This window comes from Amblyomma mixtum, chromosome 5, assembly GCF_055824585.1.
Source record: "Amblyomma mixtum isolate Tamu chromosome 5, ASM5582458v1, whole genome shotgun sequence".
In the NCBI taxonomy this organism is placed as follows: domain Eukaryota; kingdom Metazoa; phylum Arthropoda; class Arachnida; order Ixodida; family Ixodidae; genus Amblyomma; species Amblyomma mixtum.
In genome coordinates this window covers 89,335,648-89,351,042 of record NC_143016.1, presented here as the reverse complement: position 1 = coordinate 89,351,042, position 15,395 = coordinate 89,335,648, and the positions used below count along the sequence as shown (strand labels likewise).

The 15,395-nt window shown below is 50.6% G+C and overlaps 2 protein-coding genes across 3 annotated transcripts in view; one reads left to right on the top strand and one right to left on the bottom strand.

Annotated features, from left to right (window-relative positions):
- The window catches only part of LOC149342959 (unconventional myosin-Ie-like), a 283,527-nt gene that overhangs the window by 18,399 nt on the left and 249,733 nt on the right, over positions 1–15,395 (top strand). The window contains exon 2 of the mRNA XM_089545520.1: positions 3,059–3,184. Within this exon, the coding sequence (XP_089401646.1) occupies positions 3,059–3,184 (126 nt within the window). The remainder of the gene's footprint in view (positions 1–3,058; positions 3,185–15,395) is intronic.
- Ih (hyperpolarization activated cyclic nucleotide gated potassium channel Ih) overlaps positions 1–15,395 on the bottom strand; it is a 415,526-nt gene that overhangs the window by 271,671 nt on the left and 128,460 nt on the right. The gene's annotated exons all lie outside the window — the stretch shown is intronic.

Here is a 15,395-nt window from a genome sequence, read left to right as displayed (position 1 = left end):
CAGATGAACGAGCAATAACTGCTGTTTCATGAAATATTGGATGGCATTTGCATTGAGCACAGACCATATAATATGCCGGGATGGGTTGCTTATTTGCAGTTATTTCAGCGCTCTCTGAGCCCTAGTGCTGAGGCATCTGCCTCACTTCCCGATATTGCACTTCCCGCATGACAGTGAAATCCTGTGCAGGATATCCTTAGCGCAGTCGAAATCCCTCTTCCTGTGCGTTGCTTCGTGTATGTGCGTTTCTTTAGGGCTGCCTTCTTCGCTCTTTTACTCTTCTGGAAAGCCCAATATATTTTTTTTCGTGCTGTGAACACCGCAGGTATATTGTATTTGCTTGCCACCTTCTTAAGACCGTGCGAAACCCTATGATTGTATGGAACGGGGTTCGAACGCGCATCCTTCTCCTCTGTTTATTGTTCTTTTTGCCCGCATGTCTGTTAGTAGTCAGAATTTCTAATGTTTGTTTTTTCATCAATTGAGGCCAGCATTACGTTCGACTATCCACGTTCTTTAAGCCTGCGCATTCTCGCTTCAAGGTTATGCTTAAACGTGTGTTCGCATGATTTGTCGGCACTCTGAAGCATGATTGCGTACGCGGAACATCGCTTGACCAGACTTGAGTCCAGATGCGATTGAGGCAAAACTTCATTCGACTATGCGAAAGAGTAAACGAGGCAGGCAGCCAAAAAAAGACGCGACAAATGCGAAACGGCGCACATGGGCAGCCAGACAGATGCGTCAACGCTAGGTTCAGAGAGCAATGCAATAACTGCAGATAACCCACCCGGCAATCTGGTGTCCTACTGTGCGCAATGCAAATGCCATCCAATATTTCGTGAAACAGCAATCACTGCTCATTCATCTGAAATAACTGAGCGGGAGATAAAAAAAAAAGCATTTGCAATAAAAGCCATGGCGGTGGAGTGCATTAGCGCAACGCCAGTATAGGGCTCACGCAGACAGGAGTTGAAATGATAAAAAAAAAATTCGCCGTGGCTTAGCTTGGTTAAGCCCGGTAATTACGAAAGCAATATCCGTACCTACGCCATGGTACAGCTGGTAGTGTAGCTGGTGGTGGTGCTTGTGGTTAGACTTGTGGTGATGCATCGGTTATACAATCCAATCCAATCCAAACCAATCCAATCCATTCAAATCCAATCCACTCCTATCCAATCCAGTCGAATCCAATTCAATGCAATCTACTCTAATCTAATGTAATCTAATCCAATCCAGTCCAGTTCAATCCAGTCCAATCCAATCTAATGTAATCCAATCTAATGCAATCAAGGTCAAATGAAGGTCAATGGTGGTCACCGCACGGCACGATGGTGGTCACCGTGCAAAGTGCAAGTAGTATTGCTTTCGCAATAAAAAAAATGGGTGGGAAAGCCACGCAGGGGTTTGTGCACGATGCAGTATCATAAGTTGGAGGGACTGAGCATTCTGTGTGCTATAAAAGCGGCATCACCATACGATGAATAAACAGCTGAAAGTTGGCGCGGTCTCCTTATGTCTGCTGCTTTATGTTTAAATGTCGAATTTCATGAGTGCGCAGTAAGAATAACGCACAACCAACCACAGTCGAACCTCGTTATAGCGACGTGGTTTATAAAGAAAAAATAGATATAACGAAACAATGACGATCCGCCTTGGAAGCTTGGTCAAAACGGGCTATAACGAAGCTACGGCTACAACGAAGTATTCGCCGGGCTTTTTCGACATCATTAACATCAGGTTCAGCTACTGTCCCTGTCGTAGCAATGCTTAACGCCCTAAGCTGCGCAGCTATCAGAGGCCGTTGTGGAGACCTCTAGATTAATTTCGGCCAACTGGGGCATTTTAACGTGCGCGAACGTCGCACATCGCGCAGAACTTTTTGTTTTGCCCCCATTTAAATATGGCTGCCGCGAGCGGGATTCGATCCCACGATATCGTGCTCAGCAGCGGAACGCCATATAGACACGTTTAGGTCGCCTTTATCTGTAAAGCAAGAATATTCTTCCATGCGCGATCAGCGTGCATGTATCTGAATATCACTCAGTCGGCACGTCTATGGCCGTCGTGTAGGCATTTCTACATGCTCCACTGCGTCTGCGTAGGCTGCATCCGCGTCACGTGCTTTCTGTAGCGCGGAAATGACTGGCATTGCGCCATGCGCCACGAGTCGTGGGATTTGTCGGGATCCTGACGCCCAGGCGTATACGACGGCGGCGCCGCGGCACCAGAAAGGCGGAAACAAAACGCTAAGATTCTAAAACAAAAAAAACAAAAAAACGTGCGTACACTGTAAACAGAAAGGAGTAAATAGGGAGTAAGCTGTCCTTTAGCGCACAGCCTTTTATAAAAAAGGCTTGCGCTAGAGAACAGCCCATACCCTGTTTATTCCCATATAGGCGTATACGTGTTTAAGTGTACTGTCTGCCAATGGCTTGCATCATATGCGTAGTTGTTGGCTGACTGATTGAAGCAGGGTTTACAATCTCGGTGGTTCATCTAGGCACAAGAGTTCGAGCAGTTGTCTAAGAAGCTGCTCGTTTCGAGCAATCTACTTTTTGCTTGCGTTGATGCCAGACATAAAACGCCGGCATAGCCACGATTTTTCCTGCGATTCTTAGTTGAGCACGGTCTTATGTCACTGGTAACGCTGTAATGCTAAACTTACTGCCTGCAGTACTGTTCTGTCTGTCGTGTTCACTCGTGTAAGCCGGTCTTGCAACCTCCTGCTGCATCGACGCGCCGAATTTGCCGAGCCGGCTTGGAAAATTTGCTCGGCTTATAGCAGAAGGCGTGTCGACAGGTAACCATCAGGCTAGGGTCTGCCTTGTGTTTTAATCAGTACCCGATGAGTGCCTGAGCGTGTTGCACCCTCATTATTTATCTTCCTGACCTCTGGCTTCAGCAGATAGTTATGCCGGCCGCGAACTGATCTAGTCATTTTGAAACTGTTCAGTCTTTCTACTGCTTGTTCTTGTTGTTAGTTCTTGAAGGTCATGAGTGCAGTACTAACGCTTTCTCATGTTTTCTTTTTTTTTTCCCATGCATCGGGGAGCAGGTGTACCACTGGCAGAGCCACCAGTACCGCACCAGCGGCGTGGACGACATGGTGCTCCTCACCAAGATCACCGAGGACGCCATCGTCGAAAACCTGCGCAAGCGCTACATGGATGACCAGATATTCGTATCCTTTCATTATTTTTTTTGCCTCTTATTTTTAATTTCATGCGCTGTATAAGAGGGCCCGACTCCGGCTTTCAAACACGATCAGCTGCGGTGTTGCGGCATGCCACTTCCGGGGCGCTTTTGTTTTTTTTTTTGCGCAATAATAGCACTCACATCGGTTTGAAGTTCCGCCGCTGTAGATCGATCACGGCTGTTCTCTAGAACAGTTTCATTCTTTTTATTTCAACGCTGCCGTTTCAGAGAGGCACTGGTGTTGGCGCTCGCTGCTAAATTATTGCTACGCTTTGCTGTTTCCGTGATAGAGAGAGGCATGCAGCCTGCTGTTATGTTATCTAACCTTATTGCAGTAAAAGTTAGATGTCGATTATCAGGCATCTCTCGACCGCGTTTCCACTATCACATAATGACGTAGTGCACTTGTTTAAGCTTCCCGATGTGTTTGCTTTTTCTGAGGTAGCACTCGCTGCCTTAGTTTGCATTGGCATTAAAATCGCGTTCTCTTAGCACGCACCAATCTTGACCTGAGCGTACACGTTGCGAAAATTGAGTCTGGCCTATTCTACTTAACAACATCACTACCGTCAACCCCATATTTTTTTCGTTTTCTGTTACGTTCAGCTCTTCTTATTCTCTTAACCTTGTTTCCATGTCCCTGTCATCGTTCCACTAAAGTAAACAAATCATAACGTAGTAACAGTTCTCTACGGCTAGGAATGCGTGGGCACGTACTCAATAAGTCCGTGGTCCGCTACTGAGGTTTCATTTCTCGAGAAATCGTGGTTCAAAGTGAGTACAGCTTGGTTTTTCTTCAGTTCGTCTTTCTTCGTCGAACACAAAGAAGTAAGATTTTCCGCGCAGCTTTTCTTGAGCAAAGCGACCCGCTCTCATTCAACGCTCTATATTTCTATCTCCATTTATTTGGTTTACAACAACAACAAAAAGATGAAGGACCACAAATAAGACGCTGCGTTTTTTTTGGCAATCAGTGAACAAATCGTGGGTCCTTCTTGTTCGGATTTATCAAAGCTAGACCCCGGCGCTGCAGCGGCGGCGCCTGAATGCCCTTTTTCCTCATTTCATTCCTTTTCATATTCCCGAAGACGTAGATTCTTTTTTTATCTCTGTGTGGCCCAGTCAACTCTCCCATCATTGGCGATCGATGGTAGTGTGTGTACCTGTATTCGTTCCATTGCGACCGACTTCATGTACTGCGCCTCCTTGAATCGATCAGGTACGGGGCAGTGGTGGTTTCACATCGCGGGAACCGGTTTCCTCCGGAGTACGCCGGCCAACTTATGATTCTATGATCCGCCATATTGCGCAAACATGAATTTCTTCCTCCGGGGAGTTGTGCGTAGGCAGTCGAAAGAACAGCTCTCCTGACGGCGTTGTCGGCTCGGTGAGGGGATGGATCCAGCAATTGTCTTCTGGTTGTGCGGAGGAGATGAATTTCGCCGAAGAGCACTAGAGGTAAGCAGAAATGTGTTCTGTGTATGTACTCCGTCGGTCGATCGATATCCGTGTCCATAGAAGCTTCGTCGAGTCGCTGAAGCGAAGAATATCGCCGAGTACTCCTCAAGACGTCGACCCTTTTATAAGTTCGGTATCGTTTGCATTTCTGTGATGACGGCGGCTCGTGCAACTTTCTTGAACGTGGATCAGCGGTTGATTTGCCGAGTTGCGCAACCGTTCGCTGTAGGCATGCCTTGAAAAATGCTCAGTGAAAACAACACGGTATTGCAGATAAAGTGTATGGCGGTATAGGGAAGATCAGTGGTTGCAGACCTTCTCGTAGTCGAAAGACACCGCGTTTGCTCTTGTGTGGGCACTTTCAATTCTCCCATCTTTCTCTCCTTCCTCCCGTCTTTGATGGCGTAGTTGAGGTGTCCACCCAGATGATTGGTTTATGGGGTTCAACGTTACAAAGCGACTCAGGTTATGAGGGAAGAATGGCGAATGAGGGACGAAGGTTTTCAGGGAAGAATGGCGCAGTATGTGTCTCACATCTCGATGGACACCTGAACCGCGCCGTAAGGGAATAGATAAAGGAGGGAGCGAGACGGAAGGAAGAAAGAGGTGCCGCAGTGGAGGGCTCCAGAATAAATTTCGACCACCTGGATATCGTTAACGTGCACTGACATCGCACAGCACACGGGCGCCTTTTTGCGTTTCGCCTCCATCGAAACGCAGTCGCCGCGGCCGGGTTCGAACCCGGGAACTCCGGCTCAGTAGCCGAGCGCCTGAACCACTGAGCCACCGCGGCGGGTCCGTTATGGAAATCTCCGGATAATTTCGACCACCTGGGGTTCTCTAACGTGCAGTGATATCGCACAGTACACGGGCCTCTGTAGCACTTCGCCTCCATTGAAATGCGACCGCCGTGGCCGGGATCGAACCCACGTCTTTCGAACCAGCAGCCGAGCACCGTAACCACTGAGCCTCTGCGGCGGCCCCTCCCAGATCCGAGGCAATTACTGCGCCTTTTCCTTCCACACGCACACACTCGCATAAAATAATAATAACCGATGGCCTAACATAGTGAGAATTTTGGCGCCCTGTTCCTTTTCTAGTAACCACCTCTTCCTCCCCATCATAATCTTGACGTATTGTTTGGACCCGTGGCTCAGTGGTTAGGAGTACCCGTGCTAAAACCTAATATCTTAGTAATTTGCGATTCGCTGATGACATTGCCTTGCTAAGTCACTCAGGAGATGAGCTGCAAAGCGTTGATCAATGAGTTAGACAGTCAGAGCAGAACGGTAGGTCTTAAAATTAACATGCAGAAAACAAAAGTAATGTTTAACAGTCTTGCAAGGCAACTGCTGTTCACAGTTGCCGCCGCGGTGGCTCAGTGGATATGGCGCTCAGCTGCTGACCCGAAAGACGCGGGTTCGATCCCGGCCGCGGCGGTCGAAATTCGATGGAGGCGGAATCTAGAGGCCCGCGTACTGTGCGGTGTCAGTACACGTTAAAGAGCCCTAGGTGGTCAAGATTTCCGGAGCCCTTCACTACGACGTCTCTCATAGCCATAGTCCCTTTGGGACGTTAAACCCCCACAAACCAATAAACCACCTTTACTCCTTCCCTTAAGGCGCGGTTGAGGCATCCATCGAGATTTGAGACGGTTACTGCGCCATTTGCTTACCTCAAAAACAAAATTGTGATGCAGCCGTTCGTCGTACAGCCTTCCGGGTGTTGTCATACACGCGCGCGTGTGTGTGGGTGGGTGTCAGTGCACCCAGGCACAGTTACGCTTTCGCATTCCCGCACGTGAGGAGTCTTGAGTGTCTGCGCCGAACTTTCTTTTCCCTTTTTCTGTCCTTTAACTGGTACCGGGCGCACCAACTCTGCGATCGTGCGCGATTCGACACCCGATAGCAATCGCTAGGAGACGCTGTATTGAAGTGAGTGCTTGCTGACGCTGGAAACCTGCTTCCCGTTCCAGCCCATCAACTCGTCTCCCGCGGGGAAAACGAAAAACACTCTCCGTACGGAAAAGCGCTACGCGCGTGCAGACTGTTTCTTTCTTGTTTTGTCTGTGCTTTTTTTTATTTCGCTTCGAAAAAAGCTAGACCAACGACCACGCAGCTCGCATCGTTCTCCGCATCCCCCCAGCGCCCACATTAACCGCTGCGTGCACTGCGTCGCTGGTTATCTTGTTTCGGCGATGCACTGCAGCGACCCCTGTCCTCAACCTACGCAAGCTCACCGAGAGACAGAGAGCAGTGCAAAAGCGTCCAAACCAGTTCACCCACGCCTCACCCGGGGGCACTGTCTCGGGTTCACGAGTCGTCACTAGTACCTTGCTTTGCAGCGTTCGCCTACGCGTAGCGAGTGAAGGTCATAGAGACAGAAAAACGGGAAAATCTCGATAGAGAGACAGAAAGGAAATAAAAAAAGGAAGCATTCCAATAGAAAGCGGAAGCTACCGGCTGCAGCAGCAGCAGCAGCAAAGACAAACGGTGTTTGCTGAAAAACAGAGCCAGCTTGCATACGTCTGCTCCCTCTCAAACTATCGGGGCGCGCGAAGCTCGAGACTGCCGAGACAAATTGTCAGGCGCACTCGAACGACTCTGCCTTTTCCGCCTCCGGCGGCAGCTCTTCATCTTTCAGCCTCGCCTCGCCTCGTCTCGGCCCTATACCGCGTGCGTGTTTTTCTTGTCTTGTTCACGCAGCCGCTACATGCAGGTAAAGGGATGCGCGGCGCACGGAACATGCATAGGGAAAGTGGCTGGAAATGAGCGCCGGGCGTCTGCGTCCTGCAGAGCGTGGAGGAACGGGGACAATACACGGCGCGACAAGAAAGCAGTGGTCGCGTCTTCTAGGTTTGGTCGAGTGCGACTCAGAAGCGTGCGCCAGAACATGTCACGCAGTGTCTCGCTGCCACTGCTGCTGGTACTGCACCCCCCCCCCCCCCCCCCCCCCCTTTCACCCCGTCTCTGTTGCTCTTGGTCTGCGCTGTGCAGCGCGGAAACTGGGTCGGGTTTAATGCTCCGGAAGAACAGCGTCACCCGCCTTTCGTTGGATAACGCGTAGTCGCTACGATGCATGCAAATTAATGAATACAGAAGACGTGTGGGCACGAGGGATGCTTCGCAAGACGGACAAGCGATTTGCACTTGGCAAAGAGAAACTCGCGCTCAAGTGGAGCGTTCCAGTCAAACACGAGCTGTCTACGCACTCTGCTGCGAAACGTTATTTTTGCAACGTAGAATAAAAGAATCGTTAGGATTATGACTCTGTAATTGTTGTGTCCCCTTATTGCTTTTGTGTGTGTGCGCCCCCTCCTAACGACCACTCGCATTCCCCTCCTAACGACCACTCAATCCTCCTCCTAACGACACTTGCCCCTCGTCGCACGCTGTCACCAGATGCCCCCCCACGGTGCGCCCCCGCACCCTCCTCCTGTTCTGGGAAGCCACTCCCTCCCGTGGACGCTTCTCAGCTCCCTCCTTTCTTCGGGCGGCCAGTTCGGCTCCTGCCTCGGTCGACGCTGGTCGCACCCTCATCGGCTTTAAATAAACGAAGTCTAAAAGTACCGTGTGCGTCTTCGCTGCATTCAACACAGCGACCGGACACGACAGTGGCGACGAGAAAGTGGATTCGACCCGCGCTACGCAACGCTATTGACAAGCCATGGCTACGCGAGGGTTTCCCAATCAGATCCCAGAGTTCAACGGCTCATCGTGGTCATCGTGGGTTGGACGCCTTCAGTTCTACTTTGAAGCTAACAACATCACAGACCCAGCCTTGAAGAGGGCCAACCTGCTGACGCTGTGCGGGGAGCAGACCTACGATACTGTCTGCGCCCTTATTCAGCCAAGCACACCAGCGGCAGTGTCTTACGACGACATCGTAAAAGCGCTGCAAAAGCACTACGACCCGAGGCCATCAGAGGTCTACAGCCGGGCTCGCTTCCAACGACGAGATCAACTGGAAGGAGAAACAGTGAGCGCCTACGTAGCAGCGCTCAAGAAGCTCGCTGCCGACTGCAATTTTGGAACGCTGTCGACAACAGCTACCGGGCAGGAAATGGACGCAGCTTCTTCTGCTAACACCACCATGCTTCCCTTGGACGTGATGTTACGCGACAGATTTGTGTGCGGACTGAGTGACGAGTCACTGCAGCAGCGCCTGTTCGCTGAGAAGGACCTCACATTCAGCAAAGCTTACGACATCGCCGTTCGAGCGGAGAGCGCCGGTCACCAGCAGAGAGGGATTCGCCGGAACACCGAGCCGGTACACCAGACAAGCAACCAGGTGCGCAAGCCTTCTGTTGTTGTAAAATCGGTCAAAAAGGCACAACGCTGCTGGCGGTGTGACGACCAACACAACCCCCAGGGATGTCGATTCCAGTCAGCCACGTGTAATTTTTGCCACAAGCGAGGGCATATCGAAAGAGCATGCATTACGAAACGGAGACTTGCCAAGATAAAGTCACCTTCCCAGCCTAATCACAGCGTCAACGCCTCAGAGAATACGCCGCTATCTGATCTCCATGGAACAACATCAGCAACACCATCTGTGTTGTACGACCTGAACACCATGAATCTCGGCACGCGACCGAAGATTTTTACAGAAGTAAGCGTACATCACCAGCTGATTAAGTTCGAGGTGGACTCCGGCGCAGCCTGTACTCTGATCAGTGAGGACACGTTCCGAACTTCATGGCCATCGGACGCACCCGCCCTGCAACAAGACGACACGCACCTGCGAACGTGGTCAGGACAGAATCTGCCACTATTGGGCTCTGCCAACGTGCAGGTTAACTACAACGGCCAGACCCATACGCTACCTCTGCTTGTTGTGAAGGGCACAGGATCAAGCCTTCTAGGGAGAAACTGGTTTTCTCCACTAGGCGTGATGATATGCGGTAAACATCAAAACGCCGATGCGCTAAGCCGTCTGCCACTAGACGCAACTGTTGACGAACCATTTCCACCAGGAGACGTTCTGATGTTCGAAGCACTGCCAGAACCTCCGCTTACAGCAGGCACAGTTGCAGCATCTACGCAGAAGTGCGCAGCTCTCCGGCTAGTTTACACAGCTGTTCAACAAGGCAACGTGCATAAACTCAAAGGGGACAACTTCGACGCTTACCGCAGGCGAGCTACAGAGTTGAGCACCCATCGCGGCTGCATCATATTTGGGTCCCGAGTTGTGATGCCGAGAGAACTACGCGCACAAGCTATGTCTCTCATCCACGCCGGACATCGGGGCATCGTTGCAATGAAAAAGTGTGCCAGAAGCTACATGTGGTGGCCTGGCATTGACAACGACATCGAAACAGTGGTGCGAGAATGCAAGCCTTGCCAGAGCAGCCGGAGCGCCCCGCCGAAAGCTCCTGTCCCAGAATGGGAAAAGCCAGACACACCATGGCACACACTGCACATTGATTTTGCAGGACCAATTGAGGGCTGCACTTTCCTTGTGGTCGTAGATGCCTACACAAAGTGGCTTGAGATAAGGCAAATGGGACAGACGACTTCGGCAGCAGTCATTGACAACCTCCGATCACTATTTGCAACGTTCGGCCTGCCGCGCAAGGTAGTGTCGGACAACGGAACACCGTTTGTGTCTGCGGAGATCCTCAAGTTTTATCGCGACAACGGGATCTCATCAGTTACATCGGCCCCCTACCACCCAGCGACAAACGGACAAGCCGAGCGCTACGTAGCCGAGCTAAAACGCGCCCTTGAAAGAGATCAGACAGGCTCGCTGCAGCGCCGCCTTGCGCGCTTTCTCTTCAAGCAGCACACGACGGTTCAGAGCACAACAGGCGAGACCCCCTCGAAAATGATGTTCGAGCGTGAAATGCGAACCCAGCTCACAGCCATCCTCCCCGAGCCAAAGGCAGAGACGTTCCGGGAAGAAAAAGCAATTCCGCGCTGCGGCACGCTTAATGAGGGGCAGCGCGTCCTCGCCCGACAGTTTCTGAAAAAGCCACGCTGGGAGGAAGCTACAATTGTCAGACGCATAGGCCTGCGCTCTTGGCTCGTCAACATACATGGCACAGTAGCACGCCGACATCTCAACCAGCTGCGTAGATTTACGACGCCGTCTGAGAGCTGTCCGCCGGCGGAGAGAACACGTGCACCATTTTCCCACATAGCCTGGCACCTCTTCCCGGAAGAAGAGACTTCGCCCAGGACAGACCTAGGAGGCACAGCGAACAACAGCCAGCCTACAAGTGTTTCTCCCCCGAGCGCACAAAGCCAGCGCGCCTCCACGCGTGAGCGCCGACCCCCTGCACGATACCAGGCAACTTTCTAAGGGGGAAGGAAGTGTTGTGTCCCCTTATTGCTTTTGTGTGTGTGCGCCCCCTCCTAACGACCACTCGCATTCCCCTCCTAACGACCACTCAATCCTCCTCCTAACGACACTTGCCCCTCGTCGCACGCTGTCACCAGATGCCCCCCCACGGTGCGCCCCCGCACCCTCCTCCTGTTCTGGGAAGCCACTCCCTCCCGTGGACGCTTCTCAGCTCCCTCCTTTCTTCGGGCGGCCAGTTCGGCTCCTGCCTCGGTCGACGCTGGTCGCACCCTCATCGGCTTTAAATAAACGAAGTCTAAAAGTACCGTGTGCGTCTTCGCTGCATTCAACACAGCGACCGGACACGACAGTAATGAAACTGTTTTATCTGCAGACTTGGTTACAGACAGGCAAATAAGGATTCTTTTGTCATTAAAACTGCGCCGGGACTTCGTGGGGACTAGTACTAGTAGTGTGCACAGCTTCGCACGCTTGCTAGGGCGCTCAGCTCATAAGTATAAAACTAGATCGGGCGCCACTCAAGCCGGTCACGGATAGTTGCGGCGATTATAAGGGGAAAAATATGGATCGAGTTCTGCTACCGGTCGGCGCGTGACGTATCGCACCGCGCTCCTGCTTAGAGACAGTATTATGCGGCCTGCGTGAAGCTCAACAAATTGCCGTATACTCTCTGGCGAGTTTTCAATCCTGCGTGCTATGATACGGAAAAGACCGGGCGCCAGACCAGAACCGCGCAGGCCCTCGATCAGTCTTCGAGCCGAACAGCTTCGACGGTCGTCGACATCTTTGGCGCCGGTCACGATTGCGCGAGTAGTTAGCTCGCGCGTACACGCAGGATGGTGACTGGCCTTCACGCCGCGGGTTTTTGTTTGTCGACCCCGTTTCGCCGGCGTACGGAAAGCGCGACACCGTCCAACGCGCCTTGCAAGATCTTGGCTCTGCTGATTATACAATGAAGTCTGGCACTTCGTGCCTGGCAAAAGTCGGTTCGCCAGCCTCGCCCAGGCTTCAAGGCATTTTTTTTTTCTGCCAGCTGATCTGGACGCCAGACCCCTCGCCGTGTAATTGCAGCTTAGCATTTCCGAACTCCCGCGCTCTAGCGTTTAGCAAAGCTAATGGTCGGACAAAGTCTAGTCCCCCCTTTTTTTTTCGCTCTCAAATCGCGTCATCGTTGGAAAGAACAAGATACGTCACACCTGCTCTGCGCTTAAGTTGAAGTTGAAATGGTGCCACGTTGTCTGTAACACGGATGCAGAAATGAAAGTCCACAGTGTGTTTCATGGGGCATTACAGCAAAGAATCAAGTGTGCCCTGTCTGGCTTATACTACTGGACCGTTCGTCTTGGTAATTAGCTGACCTCGTGTTGTGATAAAATCTTTTGTGCGCAGATAATTTATTTCTGCTGAAGGACCTCATAGGTGGGGAATTTTTCTTTTTTTCTTTTCATGATCGTGTTCGCTTTGTTTCGGTGCCATGCGTGTTTTTATTTTTTTGGCTACGGTTTGATTTCATTACGACGGGAGTGGTCGGCTCCGAAGCAGGGTGCCAACATGTACAGTCTTTGTCAAAAGTGTACAGCCCAAGGGGTCTGCTTCTGAACCCTGCAGCGCGGCTCCTCTTCTATATTCAGGGACATTAACTCCAAGAAAGTTCCTCAACCCTCCCAATCTTAAGACTGTCAAAAGTGCTAGAGAGCCCCGCTATATACACGGTTTGGAAGCAAATCCTTTGAGCTGTATATTTTTGCTAAAGAATACTTACCGCGCGTCCAAGTATGTATATAAAAAAAGCAAACTGGTGTGACCAAAGTGCTGTTGGGTTCTCGAAAAATCGGTGTTGCATCTTGCGCAGCACAGGGCTGCCGACCACTTGCAGCGATTTCTTAAAGAGATGATCACCGGCCGAAACGCCATCAGCTGGGCCTTGGAAGGCCAGGGATCGCGATAAAAGTGCGCGCAGCAGCAGCAACAACCGAAGAGAAAGATCGCATTAAAGCAATGAGTGCACGAGCTTCTGCGTCGGGCGCGAAATTCGCACAAAGCTGTGGCCTGGATTGCGGGTTCTTAGCTGCACAGCTTCGCGTTTCACTGCACGCGATAGTGACTGCAAGCATGCATGGGAACCCTTTTGTGACTAGGAGAGCTTTGCTTTCTTGTGAGCTATAGTTCTGTGCACTGAAGGCTGGGGTGTTGCGGATGGAGGGGTGGCGAATAAAGCGAGAAGGAGGGTTTGTTTCGCTAAAAAGCATGCACAATTATGGAAACTAGACCTGGCGTCAGTCAGTGAATGGAGGTATTGACAGAGCTGCTCGCTCGTATAAACAGTTCATTGCTACCATACGGGACCCACTAATGTTCAAAAACGAATTGACCACCTTCATGCATCCATGATATTGTACATAAATTGTGTTCGTATGTGTAGTGAAATCCATGCAGTGCCGCTATTTGTTTGCTGTTTTTTTTTTCCTCTGTGTCAATATATTACGGTTTTCTTCAAGTACGGTGTAATAATTGTTTGCAGTCCAGTGTATTTAATATTGTTTACTTTTGTTCTTTCCACTTTGTACCATCTTTTCTCTGCTAATTATTGTAACCCCTCCCCTCACACAATGTTCCAAGTGTGGAACCTGTGAGGTATTTGTATAAATAAATAAATAGGAGGACAGACAGCCCTTCACTTCACTCCCGTCACGTTCCTGCGCGGATCTGTACAATTGTAAAGTTTCACTCTCAAATCTCTGGTCATTATACGGTGGTAACTTTTGTGTGCGCAGAAGCCGACCGAGCAAACGCAGCGACGCGACTGGCCGACGCGGATGTGCTGCTGGCAACCGAATTTTCTATGGATTGGCACGACACGCCACGTATAGTGACGAGCGTGAATATACTGCGAAAGGGCTGCTGCATCCAATTCGCCGCTCGCATACATGGTTTCACTGAAGTAACTTGGGTGATTTTGGTCTTCACGAGTTGGCAGTTCGCAGAGGACCATTCCCCGTATTTCTTCTCACTGAAAGTTTGGGGGAGTTTGCTTGGCTCGAAGCGGGTAGCGCACACCTCAAGCGAAGACTTAATTAGGAGAGCGCTCTTAGTAGTATTTTATCCTAATTAACCCAGCGCAACACTTGGACAGTGTTGCGCAAACTACCGCAACCGTGTGGCTGTCGGGAGGAATGGTTCATGCCAGTTCGCAACATTTTTTTTTTTTATCTTTGCCGGGGACGTAGCTCATAACGGATTCGTTCGAACTATATAGTGTAAGCGTCTTTTTTTACTGAATTATTCGTGTGCATCCCATCTGGATTTTTTTACGTGGACTCAGGATACTAACCCTTCGTTTATTATTTTTTTTTATGGGAACAAGGCTAGCGTCTCTTATTTGGACTTCCAAGTTAGGTAGAACGAGGTAAGGTTAAGTGGGTTTCGGGTAACATTTTCTTTCGCTCTTAGCGCGTACACTTTGTTTACGGACGAAGCGGTGTTCGTCGTCAACAAAATTACGCTGCACTGCAGCTTCCCTCTCTTCCGTCTCCCTTTCCCGGCGCGTATACCTTCGAAGCGAGTTTTCTTCTCGTTTATAAACACGCCCCGGCAAACACAAACACCTTGGTCGCGGAACACAGAAACTCATTCACGCCCGGCTGGGGCGCTGTACTAATAAGCCTTCCACGGCAGGTCCTCGACGACGTTTCCCGCTGACATCCCGCGGCGCCGGCTACACGCAGGATCGATATTAAAATTAAACGATCCTAGCTGGTCTGAGTTGCGCTAGTCGGCTTTCTTTTCTTTCTATTTTTCTTTGTTTCTTTTCCACCTCCTGCGTGGAACTTCGCTTCACTGAGCACCCAAGGAGGTCTCTCGCCGAAAGCAATTTCGCGGCCCGTGACCCGTCGCTGCGATTTAGAAAACGGTAGCCACGCCGGAATGACGCGCCCATATCTTGGCATATATTATGCGGGAGCTCTCGGAACACTTTCGCGTGGCTTGTCGCGAATTTTCCTTTATCTTTCTTTGCCGTTTTTGTTTTGTTTGTTTGGGGATACTCTAAGCCGCGCTGAGCTATGGGGGTGTGCGTAAAGAAGGTTAGAAAAGCTCCGGAAGTTCGACGTTATTGTTGGCGTACCGTACGTGATTGTCGTTATTAATAGACTTCTCTCTCAGGCCGTTTATGGACTTTTTTGAGAGGAGCGCGCCATTTTTCGCGGCGATAATTTTGGACCATTAATTTCTATTCGAGAAAGTGGATGCCTCGAAGCGTTAGGGTTAACGTTCGCTTTTTTTTTTTTCTCGCTGTATATTTGCTCTTCTTTGTGGCCGCGGAATGTGAAGGTGTGGTGAAGATTGATCGTACATATAATTTCCTTCACCCGCCAGTTCTCCTGATACCGAAATTAACGCATTACTCGGTCGTCGCACATTGACGGCGTAGGTAGGAA